At 52.7% G+C, this 16599-nt stretch overlaps 1 protein-coding gene across 2 annotated transcripts; it reads right to left on the reverse strand.

Annotated features, from left to right (window-relative positions):
• Window positions 1-9: 9 nt before the first annotated feature.
• On the reverse strand, window positions 10-16572 carry spg11 (SPG11 vesicle trafficking associated, spatacsin). Of its 2 annotated transcripts, none has more exons than XM_037451002.2 (40): window positions 15941-16572; window positions 15361-15557; window positions 14756-14983; window positions 14410-14629; window positions 13628-13759; window positions 12941-13317; window positions 12717-12862; window positions 12550-12649; window positions 12185-12340; window positions 11929-12098; window positions 11675-11851; window positions 11214-11285; window positions 11005-11132; window positions 10469-10659; window positions 10185-10380; window positions 9738-9941; window positions 9547-9653; window positions 9269-9414; window positions 9006-9170; window positions 8861-8927; window positions 8194-8356; window positions 7736-7929; window positions 7513-7621; window positions 7126-7285; window positions 6603-6866; window positions 6245-6445; window positions 6061-6168; window positions 5634-5799; window positions 5248-5462; window positions 4232-4937; window positions 3497-3642; window positions 3204-3408; window positions 2226-2360; window positions 1982-2115; window positions 1781-1900; window positions 1455-1623; window positions 1298-1374; window positions 945-1100; window positions 700-851; window positions 10-613 (listed from the first exon to the last, which is right to left on the reverse strand). In XM_037451002.2, the coding sequence occupies exons 1-40, from the start codon at window positions 16153-16155 to the stop codon at window positions 439-441; spliced, it is 7149 nt and encodes a 2382-aa protein (XP_037306899.2). In that variant the 5' UTR covers window positions 16156-16572; the 3' UTR covers window positions 10-438. The 2 variants fall into 2 exon arrangements, with proteins under 2 accessions (XP_037306899.2, XP_037306898.2); XM_037451001.2 differs by having other exon boundaries at window positions 2226-2363.
• Between the last annotated feature and the right edge of the window lie 27 nt (window positions 16573-16599).

Consider the following 16599-nt stretch of genomic DNA (forward strand, 5'->3'; position numbering starts at 1 on the left):
CTGCAGAGGACCTTCTACTTTTATTAAAGAAACAATGGGATCATTTGTTAGAGCCAGTACTTCAGGAGGTGGTTACCATGGTTACTGTGGTGCTCAGATATAAATATGATGGATGAAACACAACCTTTCACTAATCCCTGCCCCAAAAAACTCAAAAACACCATTAAACATTTACTGTTTCTGCCTCATAATGGTGTTAGCTTCATGCTAATGCTACGCTAATGTGGACAAACACCTGGAACCGCTCTCAGATCCAGATGCAAATTTCCTTCGAATGGAGTCTTTTCCTGACCAGAGATGCTGTAAATTGATTATTTCTTTATTGACAAAGTGGAGAAACACGAGTTCGGAGGAACATTTCAAACAAAACCAGAGAAGCAGCGCCTTTGCTCTTTAGTCCCGGCGGCCTCTGATTGGTTGCGACGTCCCGCGGGCCAATCAGCCGGCCAGCTTGTCGCTGAGGTAGCCGGAGGTCTTGGCGTCCTGCAGCAGCGCCTTGGTGACGTCGTACAGGCCGTGCTGGTAGGCCAGCCGGTAGCGGCCGTACACGTCCTCGCAGTGCGGCAGCAGGCGCCTCACGTTGGCGCCGGCGCTGCTGGGGGCGCCGTCCAGCCTGAGGCAACATCAACAAACAGGAAGTGTGAGGGCGGCGGTTCTGGAGGGCGGTTGCGTCACAAACTGTGGATGGCGGCGCCTTACTTCTTGAAGATGTCTTCGAACAGACCCGAGGTCAGCGGGCGGTGGCGTTTGAGCTCCTCCAGGTAGACGAAGTCCCCGTTGAGGATCACCTTCTGGTACAGAACCTCGGCCCAGTCGGGGCTGTAGCTGTAGGCCTCCGACACCACGAACACCTGAGAACCCCCCCCCCATCGTTAGAGGCATCGGAGCTGAATCCACGCCGCTGCAGTAATGGCACACTGTGGGGGGGGGTGAGCTGAACCCACCTGGTAGCAGCGCGGCAGCGCCGTGACGGCGCTCAGCAGCTCGGCGGCTCGCAGGTTGACGACCCGTAGGTCCGACCCCCGGTTCAGGAGGTGCAGCTGCAGAGCGACCAGCTTGGCCGTGCGCACGCAGCGGCTCGCCTGACGCACGCACGAGTCCTGGAGGAAAGGGGAGGAGTCAGTGTCAGTCACATGATGCCGGGTAGAACACTTTTCCTGTAAATACAGATTCTCCTCCGTTCACTCAAAGCTTCTCTGGTTTAAAGTCACATGACTCTGAAGTCACACTCGATGTGTTCAAGGACCTGTGAGCCTGTCCGTGTTGGATGAGATCACAGAATGAGGCGTTCAGGTACCTTGGCGAAGCTCTCCGCGGCGTCCCTCAGGAGACCCAGGACTTTGACCAGCGAGCTCTTCAGATCGGGAGAGACCACTGCTCAGAGAGCAGAGACGCCACAGTGAGACACTCACAGACGACACGGTGTCTACGTATTGTTGTGTTGCCACGGTTACCCCAGGCCTGGGACTCGATGATCTTCAGCTGCGTCCTGGCCGCCATCTCGTGGTTCTCCCCGATCTCCCTGCGCATGCTGAAGCACAGCGCCACCATGTTGTGCTTCTCGCTGTCCGCGGGGAGGCAGCGCTTGATGTAGTCCAGCAGCGCCGTCTTCAGGCTGGAGCTCTGACATCATCACCATGTGGAACAAACACACCTCAGATTCTACCTGGTCCCTGACCTAGTGGCGCTAACAGCTAACCAAGGGTTACATCGTGATGCCTTCAAGCTCTGCTCGGTGAAAGCAAGACACATTCTACCATCATCGTCTGTGTGTCTCCACCTGTCCTCTGTCCGTGTCCATCTTCTTCCTCAGCAGCATCTCAAAGCGATGGTTCTGATGCAGCAGGTCGAAGACGTACGTCATCTCGTTGTACCTGCCGATGCCCGTCAGCAGACGCACCTGCGCACGCACATATTCACCACTCGTAGTACACCTGAGGCTCTGTCTGTCTGTCTGGGTGGGTGTGTGGGCGGGGCTTACCAGCAGGCTGTAGTGCTCCCCCGGGGCCAGGTAGGCGTGGCTGAGGTGGCGGGCGCTCTGCAGCACCCTGACGATGCCCTCCATGTTGCAGGTGAGGCTGAAGCAGTCGTGAGCCACGACCAGCAGCTCCACAACTGCGGGAGGACGAAGGAGTAGTTTCAGTGACTTCCTGTCATCTCTAAATGTCTGCGTGATGTTCTCCTGTCTTGGACTCTATGTGTTTCTATGTCGCCGTGTGTCATACTGCAGTTCAGGTCTCTCAGTGGAACCGTGTTCAGCTTCTCCAGCAGTTGGACTCCCACCAGGTTGGGATCGTCACACAGTTTGACGAGCTGGATCAGAGCGTGACGGCCATCTGACGGCCTGTAGACCCGCCTCTCTGCTGATGAGAATAAATATGTAAGTCATGGTCGACCATCTATTTAAAATCCATTTTTACTTTTTCCCCCCATGACAGTTACCTTGAAAAATAAAATGAACTCATTTTTTCCCTTTTTTGACATATTTTTTACTTTTTTTCCATGACAATTTTTCACATTAAATATTTTGACTTTGTTTTCAAAATATTTTCTGACCTGATATTTTTTTCACTTTTTTCCCCCATATTTTTTTCCTTAAATATTTTGGAAACTATAAAAAATATATTTTTTTACCTTATACTTTACTTCATGACACTTTTTCACTACACATTTTGACATGCATTTTGACAGTTTTTAAAAACATTTTACAACCTTATATTTTGACTTACTAATTTTCCCATCACACCTTTTCACCTTAAATATTTTGATTTTGTTTTCCAAAATATTTTCTGACCTTTTTTTAACTTTTATCCCTATGACATTTACCTTAAATATTTGACTTTTTGAAAAAAAGAATGACCTCATATTTTTTCCCTTTAGACGTTTTTTTGACATAATATTTTTTCCTTTTATTCCATGACAATTTTTCACCTCAAATATTTTCACTTTGTTTTCAAAATATTTTCTGACCTGATATTTTTTCCATAACACTTTTAGAAACCACGTATTTTGACAGTTTAAAACATTTTACAACCTTATATTTTGACTTACTTTTTTTCTCCATCACACCTTTTCACCTTTTCAAAATATTTTCTGACCCAATATTTTTTCCATAACATTTTTAGACACCCATTCTTTTTGATTTTTTAAACCTTATTGAACTTGTCATCATGTGGTTTTCCACGCTGCATATTGTTGCTCACCGGGCTGCAGGTCCTGGGCGGAGGCCAGCAGCGCCTGGACCACGGCCGAGCAGACCAGCTGGGCCACGCAGTCCGCCGAGAGGCCCTGGGCCCGGATGAAGGCCCGAGCCTTCCTGAAGCGCTCCGGCTGCTCTGACAGCAGCAGCTTCTCCAACACCGAGCGCGGCTCCTCGCGGCAAACCTCGCCGAAGGAGCACTGCAGCTCCTGGTTTGGATGGAGAAGGGGAGTAAATGAGGACCTTCTTCACCTGATTCCAAACCCTTCACATCCCTTACGAGGTGTTGGCCGGTACCTTGGAGAGCAGGTACAGGCTGAGGACCTGCTTGCAGTAGCTCTTGCCGTGGCGACACTGATCCACCAGCTTCTGTAGCTGGAGGGCCACCTGGTCCTCAGGGAGGGGGAGAACCACGAAGGAGGACAGACTGCTCATGGAGGCAGCTGAAGGAGAGGAGACACGTCTTTTATGGACAGATGAAGTTTGACCTCCTGGGAAGTTTTTCTTGGCATTAAAAGAATACGCTGGAGGCCTCGTGAGGTTCTTCAGACAGGAGTAACGTTCTCTTTGTTCTCTTCCACACAAACTGCTTTCTGAAGGAACCTGCCCCACATTGTGAGAGGAGCTCCTCAAGGCTCCTATCTAGGTCCCATCCTTCTCTAAAATCTGTAGTTTCTGTTCTGGCTCTTTATTTCAATAAGTCAAAAGTAGGTCACATATTGAAAATAAAATAAGTAATATTTAGTTTAAAACGATAAACAAATCAATTTCTCCATATTAATAATAGAACAATTAGAATATAAATTATTATTATAATTGGATTATTAATAACACATTCTTATTTTCAATAGTTAAAAACTAATTATTAGTATTAAATTAAAGTAATAAACAAATACTTTTATTTTTGGTATTTAACTATATTTTGATTCTAATACACTTTAAAGTCCAGACTTTAACTTAATATTTCTACACTGAGGTATTAATACTTAATGAATAATGCCGCGTATCAATAACATTCACATGAAAGCTCACAGCTGGGGATGCTCTTCTTTGGCAGAACCTCTGACGCCTCCTCCTGTGGTTCCGGGTCCAGCTCCCCAGAGGCTAGACCTCTGCAGCGGAGCACCAGCCACAGGTCCCGGTGGTGCAGGGAGAAGTACCGGCAGACCCGGCTGGCTTCGTGGATCCGGCCTTCGTCCAGCAGCTGGCCGACGAGTGCGTCCAGCGCGGCCCTCTCCTCCGGGCCGAGGGCCGGGTCGGCGCTGCGCTCCTGGCCCGGGAGGCCCTCCAGGCTGAGGCAGGCCTCGGTGTTCAGGCCCGGTATGCCGGAGAAGGAGAACTCCTTCATGAGCTCCTCGTACGCGCTGGTCTCCGGCGTGGCGGCGGGCGGCGGCAGGTCGAACACACTCGCCGTCTCCATGGCGGCGGCCAGGACGCCGCGCTGCACCCGGCAGATCCACATCTTCTTTTCCAGGACCTCCAGCCGGTCCCGGGCCGCCGGGCCGCCGGCGGCCAGCCAGTGGGCGGCAAGGCCGAGCAGCACGCAGCGCTCCTGGAGGTCCGGCAGCTCGGCCCGGGGCGCCGGTGGGTTCGCCTGCGACAGGAAGAACCCGGAGGTCGATTCCGGGTCGGCGCCTTCGGCCTTCAGCAGCTCGTGACATCTCCTCCACCGGCCGAGCCGCGTCTCCAGCCTCCCCCACTGCTGCTTGGACTTCTGGGAGTTTACTTCCTGGAGAAGCTGAATGAAAAGAATTAAACGTGGTGTTAAAAACAATAAGAACATCAAAGTAAGAAAAAAAAACATTATTGAATATTTTATTCTACATAAATGGAATAGAAAATGTATCTGGCTCTAAGTAGTGTTTTTACCATTATTAATATTGTTAATGAGACCTAAATATCAGCTGATAGTAAAAATAAGATTTTTTGTAAAAACATGAGTTGATATTGTAAATTGGTCCTTTCGTCTTATTCAAACAGTTCATCCTCTGGAGTCAGATTAAATTGAGTATATTGTATTATACTTTGGTATATTTGTGTGATCCCACCTGGCTGAGCAGCAGGTGGTGGACGGGCAGGCCCCCCAGCAGGGCCACCTGTCGGGCCTGCTCGTAGCGCCCGGCGCCCTGCAGGGCGTCCACTGCGGCCTGGAACTCCTCCTGCTGGACGGAAGGGGAACTGCACTGCAGCAGCCTGGGCGACAGGTTGACCTCTGACCCCTGCAGCAGCGTGCTGAGCTGACTCAGCCTCCTGAAGTCTGGACCTACACACACACACACACACACACACACACACACACACACACACACACACACACACACACACACACACACACACACACACACACACACACACACACACACACACACACACACACACACACACAGGGGTTCAGACTGTGGCGCGACGAGGGGGCGGAGCTCCGGGCTCTCACCGTGTGACTTGAGGAGCTTGTCGACGTCGGCCAGCAGCAGCAACAGCCGGTGGAGGTCGAACTGGGAGGTGCAGCGCTGCAGCATGGAGAGCAGCAGCACGGAGGCCTGGCACTCCACCCACTGCAGGGGGGGGGCACCAGGGGGCGCCCCGCCGCCATTCCTCAGCTGCAAGAGACAAAAAAAAGCAATGAACTCAACAAACTTCTTGTTGAAGAAGTGTATTCGGTCATGATGGCGTTACTCGTTATTTGTTTTGTTGCAACCAATGAACAGGAAGTGACCATATTTGGACTGAGGAGAAATGTTCTGGTAGAGCCCCTAAAGCCTGCTGCTTAATGGTCTATTAGAGACCTGTCAATCACAGACTTCTAAGGGACCAGAGGAGTCGCCCCCCGCTGGTCTGGTGACGTCGACGTGGTGACTTACGGTGACGAGCGTCCTCTGGAAGTCCAGCAGCTTGGCTTTGGCCTCGGAGAAGTTCTTGTAGTCACAGCACAACTCAAACATCCTCAGCACCAGCACCAGAGGACAGTCCTGATGATGACAACGAGCAGAGGACAGTCACACTCCTCCTTCGCTCTGGGATGTCAGCACGTCTCATCTCATTTACCCGCTGGAAGAGCTGAAAGCCTCGTAGGAGGGGCCTGACGTGGCCCCGCCCCAGCAGCGTCCTCCAGATGATTGACAGGTCATGCAGCGTCCACTGGTGGTGCTGGGGGGCTTCGGCCAGGTGGGCGGTGGCTTCAGCGGCCGCGGCGCTGCCGACCGAAGTCAGCAGCCACACGCAGAGGCTCTGCAGAGGCTCCGCCCCCTGAGGGTGACGAGGTAGCAGCCAGCATTTAGAATGATCACATTCTAGAGACCTCTGAATAGTAGCTTGTTGGCGGTTGACACTGACTGGTACGATGTCACGTGATCAGAGACCAGAATCATCATCACTGATTGTCTCGTGTGTTTTGTCTCGTTACCTGTTGACAGGCGGCCATCACAGCCAGCGTCGGGCAGCGTTGAACCAGCGCCTCTTGCAACAGGTACCTGCTGGGCGCCACCTCCTCCTGGCTCTGCAGGAGGACCCGGAACAGCTCCCTGGGGGGCTCCTCGGCCTTTGGGGACAAGGGCTGCTCCTCGGAGTCACAGGGACGCCTCCCCCGACTGGACAGCTGCAGGTCCTGGAACGCCAGGCGCAGGTGGGTCTTCAGGGCGGGGCCAAACCTAGCCGCCAGTGACCTCACCTGGAGGAACCATCAATATGATCAAAGGAATCAGGAATCGTTTATTGCCATCATGCATGACGACAGTACGACAGACAACGTGGTGCAGGAATAAGATTCAAATATAATTACATACAATTAAATAGATGCTATGGGTCAGTTCAGTTAAAAATAAAATGCACCAGCCAACAGAAGAAGAAGAAAAGAGACATTGTACTAGAATTAGAATCCTTAAAATGGACTCTGCAGCTCAGGGCCAGGTGTGCAGCTGTGTGTTCACCTGCGACGGCGGGAAGCTGTGCAGCTGGACAAACAACAGGAAGTGGATGAACTGTCCGTCATCGGCGCAGTGGGCGGGATAAACCGAGCTGAGCTGCAGACCGTGGAGCTGACAGAACTGAACGGGCAACGCCCACAACTGAGCCGCCTCGTAGGACGACCTGCACACACACACACACACACACACACACACACACACACACACACACACACACACACACACACACACACACACACACACACACACACACACACACACACACACACACACACACACACACACACACACACACACACACACACACACACACACACACACACACACGTGAATCTACAGCGTGAGGTTCCCTTCACAGAACAGTCCGGAACGAGCAGATCCATCTTTTACCTGCTGATGTTCTTCTGCTCCAGGCTGTCTGTCACTGCAGCTTCCAGGTAGCCAATCAGCTCTTCTGCTACTCCAGGCTCCGCCTCCGCCAGCTTTACACCTTTAGACACTGAAAAGACACAAATCGTTGTGTTGAGTAGAGGGCACATGTAGTGTCTACCAGAGTGTGTCCTTCCTGTGTGTACGGTGTGTTGTGTTGGTACTTGCTGTGTGTGGTGCCTACCCAGAGTGTGTCCTTCCTGTGTGTACTGCTGGCTCCAGTGCTGCAGGATGCGGTTCATGGCCTCCACGTCGACCCTCACCTTCAGGCTGCAGACTCCCATCAGCTCACAGAAACAGACGGCGGCCGACGTCACGGACGGAACGTCAAAGCTCCGCAGGGCCAAGCGGTAGGCCTGCTGTGCAGCCTGCTGCAGCCTGCAGACACACACACACACACACCATCAACTCATGTTAACAATGCCTACTGAGGGAATAAAACTAGTCATTTTCTCATAGACTTCTATGGGACCCCTGGTGGTCACTACAGAGAATGCAGCTTAAACACAAGAAGCTTTGATCTCTCTACAGCTGGGTCCCTCTGAGATGTTGGTGTGTTGACTTGTGATGAGCGTAGGACAACCTGCACACACACACACACACACACACACACACACACACACACAGTGCGAGTCTACTCACAGCGACGTGGCGTCGGTGCAGCCGGCCAGCTGTCGGACCAGGAAGGTGGCGAACGCGAAGGACGGTCGGCCGTGGCGGAGGTAGTACAGGAAGTCCAGGTTCTCCACCAAAGCGAAGCGGCCCACCAGGGGGGGGCTGGAGAAGTGAGGCAGCTCTGACGTCTCTGTGGGGAGTCACAAAACATGAAACACAAAAAGTGCGGCAAGGAAAGCTAAGCTTCTGCCGCAAAAGATCAAACAATGGGACGGTTGAAGGGAAAAGCTGAACATGCTAGGGCACAATGATGTATAGTGTGTAGAATACTCCTCATATTAGTTTAGCGTGTTTGCATGTTAATGTCAGTATGCTAACATGCTGCTGTTTAGCAGGAATAATGGTCATCGTCTAACTCCAGTGTTCTTACAGATTGATGCTACTCTCTTAGCTGGGCGTGTTACCACCCTGACACTGGTGTGCTAACACGCATGTGGGTTAAATGTTTACCATCTCAGTTTAACCTGTTAGCATGCGCACGTTAGGCGGCTAACACGCTGATGTTTATCATGCTAATATCAGTGTTCTAACATACTGATGTTTGGCAGCATTGTGTTCACAATCTTAGCTTAGCATGTTAGCATGCTAACGTCTTTGTGGTAAACATGAGGTCACGCAGGTGTTCAGAGCTTACCTGTGGAGTTCAGGGTGTTTGCTGACTGCCAGCCGAACAGCCTGGTCGGGTCCAGAGGGTGGAGCGACTGCACCGAAAACACACACACGATGAAGCAACCCGACGCGTTGAGATCATTAAAACCAGATCACAGGTGTGAGTGTACCTGCAGCAGGTGGTAGACTGAGATGTCAGACGACGGGCCGGATCCTCGGGGCCCAGCGGGGAACAGGACGGCCCTGAGCTTTGGGTGGGGGGCCAGCGCCATCTTCAGGAGCTGCGGGTCCACCGTCCTCTCCGACTTGCCCAGAATTTCACCCCCAGCCACCACCTGCACAATGAGTCCAGTTGATCAACATCTCTCATAAACCTGATGCGAGTACAGTCCCGACCTGCCGAGAGGTCAGAGGTCGTGGGATTGATGTTTACCTGGTCGATTCCTCCGGGGGAGAACATGATGGCGGCCAGGGCCAGGAGGCTGTGGCCCTCCAGCAGCAGACTGCTGAGAGACGGCTGGCTGCCAGGCAGCAGCACCTGAGCACTGGTTAGACTGGCCTGGAAGACCAGAGCTGGATCTGGAACCCACAGACAGGTAACACGTATGAGGAAAGGAACCCACATGTAGCACCACAACCAATTAATTAAAACAATTAAATACCAAACATTTTGTTTAAAGGAGGGGGGGTCCCACAGAAGCAGTTGGGTACCTGACAGGTCCCTCGTGATCTCCTGGATCTTCACCAGCATCTCGAACCAGGGTCGGCTCTCCGACAGGCTCCGATTGGTCAGGAGGGGACAGTTCCTAGGCGTTAACCTGGGGGGGGGGGCGGGACGAAGAGCTCATTGAACAGTCGGCTTATATGCAGACGAGGGGGAGGGGGGGGGGGCGAGGGTGCACCTGTGGCGCTCCAGGTAGGCGTAGAGCAGGTACTTCAGGCCGTGGTCCACGCAGAAGGAGACGAAGAGGCCGTGGAGGTCCAGGCCGAGCGGGGAGCGGTGCTGAGGGAGAGGGGGGGGCGTGGCCATAACCCCCCCGCCCTGAGCCAGCCTCCACAGCAGTTGCTCCAGGTCAGCCAGCTCTTCCGGGAGGAACACCCCCCCCCTGGAGGGAAAGAAGATCCATCAACGAGGAAAAAGGAGTAATGTTTTGTATTTGAAAGAAAGATCCGTCTGACTATAAACAACCTGTTAAATCTGATTACAATAAAAGAAATGATTTTATGTTGAACTGTGACGTGTAAACTCAAACATTTTGGGGTTCTGTTACATCATTCTTTTCTGTTAGCGGCCTTTAGTCTGTGGATCGGTGACCTGATCAATGATGGTGGACATGTGACTGCTGTACCTGGCCAGCAGGTCCAGGACCTGCTCCCTCATGTAGGAGCTGCACGCGGTGTTGTCGTTCACCAGCTCCGGGGTCAGCTCGGGCCACCAGGAGCCGCCGGAGTTCTCCTGGTTCTGGATCCAGTCCACCACCTGGCGCTGGTCGTGGAGGGCGGTCAGGTAGCGCCACAACACGGCGGGGTGACAGGAGGTCACCTCTGATACACAGAACACAGGAGAACTCATGAAGTGCTGTGAGAGGATCAGGAACCACGAGGTCCCTGTGGACCATCTGAGGGAGTCTACCTGCAGGAGGACGTCTGGACAGGAGGACAGAGGTCCGGCAGCTCGGGTCCCAGTTTCTCACCCAGTCCAGTCTCAGGTTCGTCCAGAGGCCCGCTCTGTCCTCCTCACGCCTCCTCTGGGCCACCAGCTCCTCCAGGACCTCCTCGCCAGCGCCCACCTCCTCCCTCCGGACCATCTGAAGCGGGAGCAGCCTGTTGAGAGAGGAAGCAGTTTGGGTCCTCAAGGTCCTCATGGAATCCAGATGTTTCTAACACAACTTTTATTTGAGTCCATTGTGCATTTCTCCTTAATTCAGCAAGTTTGATGATACCTCATTTGCATATTTAATCATAACATTTTAGTACAGGAGCTTCATGGTGCCATGTGGATGCCTATCCAACCATTCAGCTATCATCTAGGACCAATCAATCAATCACTTGGATTCAGATTTCAGACTTCCTGCTGCTTCACATGAAGCAAGTTTTTTATTGTGCCGATAAAGAACATTAATTGACAGCAGATTGCTGCCCCCCCACCCTCCCCCCCTCCACCTTTACCTGTGCGGCGTTGCGTCTGCAGGGCAGCGGGCCGCAGGAAGTGAGCCCATCCTCGCCATCTCCCTGATGAACTCCACCCCCCGCATCTCCTCCTCTGGGAAACAACTCCGCCCTGACAGCACCTCCACCTGTAAGATGGACCAATCAGAGGCCTCGCAGGCTGGTTAGCAGGCACCGCATGCTGAGCAGATGTGACACGCAGAACTCACCAGGAACTCCCTGAGGTCCTGGTCGGCGGTGTAGACACAGATGCTGTGGAGCTGCTCCTTCACGCTGAAGCCCTGGTGGACCAGAAGCTTCCGTTGAGTTCCCTGTATTCATGTAGCCTAAGGCTAATGTTAGCATGCTATCGCAGCGGCTACGTGACGCTGGAAGCTTTTGCCTTTATTTTATGAGATGAGTTAAATAAAGAGGTAGAGTCACAGAGGTTCAAATGAAATAGTTCATTTTACATTTCTATCTATGAGTTAATTAACAAGATGAATGTCTTGAATGTGTATTTGATCCCTAGTACTTATGCTAAGCTAACCCAGCACTGTACCAAACACTGTTCCTTTAAACCAACAGCTGTTAGATTTGAACACATCGCCATGTGTCGTGTGACACCGGTGTTCCGTGCGGATAGGATTCTAACTTTCAGCAGGCGGGCTCTGATTGGTCGGTTCCTCACCATGTTGAGGAGCAGCGCGTCAGCGGTCTGCAGGTCTCGGAGCTGCAGGCAGCGGAACGTCTGCCGCAGCCCCTCCGCCCTCAGGACTGACAGACGTCGCTCCGGCTGGCCCCGCCCCCTCAGGAGGGCTTGAGCCCTGGGGATCTGATTGGTCAGGACGGCCTGACGGACCACTTCCTGCAAAGGGACACGGATATCTAATGTGAAGACATTATGCAAATATAGCAGAGCCAAAGAGATGAAACACAAATCACCTCCGTGGGAAGCTCCGCCCACTCGTCCCTGAGGGCCCCTCCCTGAGCGCGGTCAGTGGGGGACGAAGTGTCGCCCCCCGCGGGCCAGGGGAACTTCTTCATGTAGCCTCGTAGCTCGGTGACGTAGCGGTCCAAAGCCTCCACGACGCCGCCTACGCCCTCATCCTCCACTGGGGACGCAACGGAGGAGATCACACAAGTGTGTGTGTGTGTGTGTGTGTGTCTCTCTGTGTCTGTGTGTGTGTGTGTGTCTCACGCTGAGCGTTGGTCAGCACTGAGCGCGTCTGAGCGTTGATGAAGCTCATGGTGACGTTGAGCAGCTGCTCAGAGAACTGACGACTCTGAGCCTCGATGTGAGAATCACTGACAGCTGAACACAGGAGATCCAACGCAGGACACAACTCCTGGAAGCCTACACACTCACACACACACACACACACACACACGTTATGATGTCATGTGACAGCATACGTTCCCTGTGGGAGTGTGCGGCTCCAGGGAAAGCTAAGCTAACGTAGCTCCCTCCACTACCCAGCATGCTCCTGATTGGACCAGAGGAGGTGAAGGGAGGTGTCGATCAGAGGCTTGTTGCTGTTGTTGTTGTTGTTGTTGTTTACATACGGGCGGTGAGGCTCCTCGTGGAGGCAGCAGGGACCAGGATGTTCTCTTTGCTCTTCAGGTAGAAGTCCACCGTGTCCAGCTGGCGGTTCTTCAGTCCGGCCTGAGACACAAACTCAGCTTCAGGAGAGGATGTGCGACAGGTCAAAGGTCAAAGGTGGCGCTCCTACCTGCAGGGCGTGCACGGGGATGGAGCAGCGCCCCCAGCTGTTCAGGTGACACACGGCGTCCACCGTCGCCGCGCTGCCGAACAACATCAACCTGCTGAGCAGGTCCTGCTGGGACACAGAGAACAGGAGCTGGAAGACACCGGCCTCTGGAGACAGAAAGACAGAGACACAGACCGTTATGATCTTATTAACAGAAATCTGTGTCTGTCCCTCCGTCTCCTCACCCCTCAGCAGCAGGCGGTCCGCTCCGTCCCCACGGCGCCGCACCGGAGCCGCCTCCCCCTCGGCCCGGTGGAGGCGCACGCTGCCGGACAGGAAGTCCCAGAGGGCCACGGTGGGCTGCTGGTTGCCGGGGGCGACGAAGGTCAGCTGGGCGGAAAACTGGGACACGCTGAGCAGGGAGGGGGAGCAGGGGGGGGCGACGGGGAAGCAGACGGAGGCCCCGCCGCGAGGCACCCCGCTGCGGGGCGAGGCCCCCCGGGGCCCCAGGTGGAGCAGAGCGGAGGACCAGGAGGACCAGGAGGAGGAGGAGGAGGAGGAGGAGTCCTCTGCAGACCTCTGAGCTCTGCTGCTCATGGAGGCCAGACGAGCTTCCCAGGAGCTGCAGAGGAGAAGATCCTTTAAAAGACAAATAATAATACTCATACTACTAGTTTATTTACCACTGTAAATGATAGAAGCATTTTAGGAATGTTATCATCATATTTAAGTAAATACAGGAAATACTTCCATAAAACTACCATAAAATAAATGTTAATAAAAACAGCTGAAATTCTAATGTACTGTTGGTTAAAGTGATGGTGGAAGCTCTAAAGATTCTAGTCCACAGCTGGAAATGATCACAGATGCAGGTCAGAGGGTCATTAGGTCAAACGGTTCATCGTGGTCACGCAGTGGACATTAAGGTTCACCGGTCGGCGCTGAAGGTCGACCCGAGGGCGGCGAGGCTTCGCTCCGAGCTCGGCACGCCGTCCTGGTCAGCCGGGTGGCGGAGGGGGGGGCGGCTTGGGGGGGGCGCACACAGCAGCTGGTCTGGATACAAACTGGGACACAGACGTTTGTGTTGTTGTTTATTTCATCTCTGAGGCTGAGCAGGTAAACAGGAAGTAGATCGGTTGCTATATTTTTTATACGTCTTCTATAAACATAAAATGACTTGTAAGGTAATGGATAAACTCAAACAGACTAATTAGTAGAAATAATTGCGTCTCTCACACATGATAGAAATTACATGTTTACTATATTAGGATGTGACCATATTAGGACTGAGGAGGATGTAGAAACAGCGTATGCAATCTGTCAATCAGCGTTAAGCCCCGCCCCAAAGCATCCCCCTCTTTATGGTCTGTTTGACTCTAAATGGACCATCATAGAGGAGTCGCCCCCTGCTGGTCACTACACAGAAGTAGAGTCATTTCCTCATAGACGTCTATGGGAGCAGAGGAGTCGCCCCCTGCTGGTCACTACACAGAAGTAGAGTCATTTCCTCATAGACGTCTATGGGAGCAGAGGAGTCGCCCCCTGCTGGTCACTACACAGAAGTAGAGTCATTTCCTCATAGACGTCTATGGGAGCAGAGGAGTCGCCCCCTGCTGGTCACTACACAGAAGTAGAGTCATTTCCTCATAGACGTCTATGGGAGCAGAGGAGTCGCCCCCTGCTGGTCACTACACAGAATGTTGGTTTTTCGTACCTGAAGTAGTGGTCGAGGTCGATGGCGACGGCGCTGTGGGACTGACAGACGGCTACGGCTGTGGTGAGGTCAGCTGACACCTGAAGGAGGCAGAAGGTGGAGGACGAGAAGGAGGAAGAGCAGGAGGATGAGACGAGGTCGTCCTCCGTCTGGAGAGACCTCAGGTAAGCCGGCAGGTGGATGCTGGCCAGCAGACTGCCGTCAGTGACGTGATGCACAGCTGGAGGTCTCAGTTAAAGAAGACCAAGGAGCTCTAGAGAGCTGCTAGTTCCATGTATATACAGACATGCGTGTGTATGTACATGTATGTGTACATGTACACACGTGTTTAGGTCGTGGAGGATACATATGAGTCCGGAGCAGCTGAGGGAGAACAGCGTGTCTCTGCAGACGCTGCGGTGCACAGCAGACAGTCGGCTGTCTTCACTCTGCTGGATGCTGCAGCAGGACAACGTCTGCGGCTGCTCTTCCGTCTGCAGCCAGCGCAGCCGCAGCAGCCAATCAGAGTTCAGCAGGACGCAGGCGCATCCAGCAGCAAAGGACAACAGGTGCAGCGAGTGCAGCTCGCACACACCTGGAAGCAGACACTCGGTGAGTGACGTCGTGTTAATGGAAGAAAAGTCCTGCTCCGCGTATGAGGATATTAACCACCGAGAAGGAAAGTGGGATTCTTGGATCATTTGTGTTGAGAGGTTGAAAACATGGGCTCCGCCCACTTTATATATTGAACTATTCTATTCGTCATAGAAGACGCGTTCACTGTCAGAAAGATACGAATCGGACTGTTGTGTCTTTTTTACCGCTTCCAGCTGTGATAAATTCTTAATTTCTGGCAATTTTCTTTAAATAAAAGATAAAGTAATACAAGGGTGTGTATAAGCAAGTAAAACGCTGCGTCTCATTGTCTCGTTGAGACGTTGTCCTCAGAGGTCAAGGAGACCTGGTACTCACCGTCGTCCTGCTCCCTGACCGTCTGCAGCAGGCGTCCTGAAGGACACTGGGACACACAGACGGCCGTGACGGAGGTCTCCGCCTCCACCTCCACCAGCTGCAGGTCCCACTGAGCTCCGACCGCCAGCAACCTCACGACGGGGCGCATGCCTCGACCGATGACATCATCCTCTGACTCCTCCCCCTCCCAGGAAAAACTACACAAACACAACAAAGCATCAGAGTCCTTTCATTGGACACAGAATACAAAGAGAAATAAGATTCCAATGTCCAAGGAACTGTGAATGCACCATTTGTACTTCTTACAGTACATCTCACAGGTACATGTTGTACTTCTTACAGTACATCTCACGGGTACATGTTGTAGTTTAGTACTACTTCAGTAATGTATCGTGGTATTCAGATACACGTCCTGCAGTAATCGTATTTAAATGTTCGTATTTATATCGTAACGTTTATGATGTCACAGAGGAAGTCACTCTTGGCCTTTTTCTTTTCTTATTGATGTTTGTCGATGGCCGCATGCCTTTAGAAGTCTTTATTATGACGTGATGTCACACAGACACCGGAAGTCACTCACTCCGCGTAGCAGCCGTCCAGCGTGGCCGGAGGAGCGTCTCTGTCCGCGGGGTCCCAGACCTTCAGCCGGCCGCCGGCCCCCAGGGAGCCGAGCAGGGAGCCTCCGGGAGCCATCTCGGCTCTCTGGATGTCCGCCACCGGGCCAGAGTGCTGGTTCTGCGGGATCACGCACACCTCTATGGAGCTCCCCTCCGGAGCCGGAGCCGCCTCCAACATCTCCGCACGGAACCCGGGGAGCGACTCGATGACCTCGTGGTGCGTTCAGGTGCTCACCGTCAAGAAATAGTGGCGGAAACACGGTCGGTTTGGTGAGGAGAGGGACGGTAACGGGGACATGTCTTCTGTCATGTAAAAATCAGCAGCTGACTTCAAGAGGTCATGTGCTCCGTCAGCTGACCAGACCTGACCAATAGGCGAACGAGGATGAAAAGTCCACTCAATCGAATGACTACGGAGTTGTGAGGCAAGAAATGATGGAAACAAGCGGCACTTGTGAGCACCCTATTTTATCAACAACAAAACCCAATAAATATGAACTATAAGAGAACACGTAGGTATTTGTGAAGCCTTGGTTCGGTTACCTCAGGTGTTTAGTTTAGTAGTAAAGTACCACAGTTCCACCACCGCGTTACACTTCGATAATGAGTCGCTTGCTTTTCC

Source organism: Pungitius pungitius, chromosome 6 (genome assembly GCF_949316345.1).
Source record: "Pungitius pungitius chromosome 6, fPunPun2.1, whole genome shotgun sequence".
Taxonomy (NCBI): Eukaryota; Metazoa; Chordata; class Actinopteri; order Perciformes; family Gasterosteidae; genus Pungitius; species Pungitius pungitius.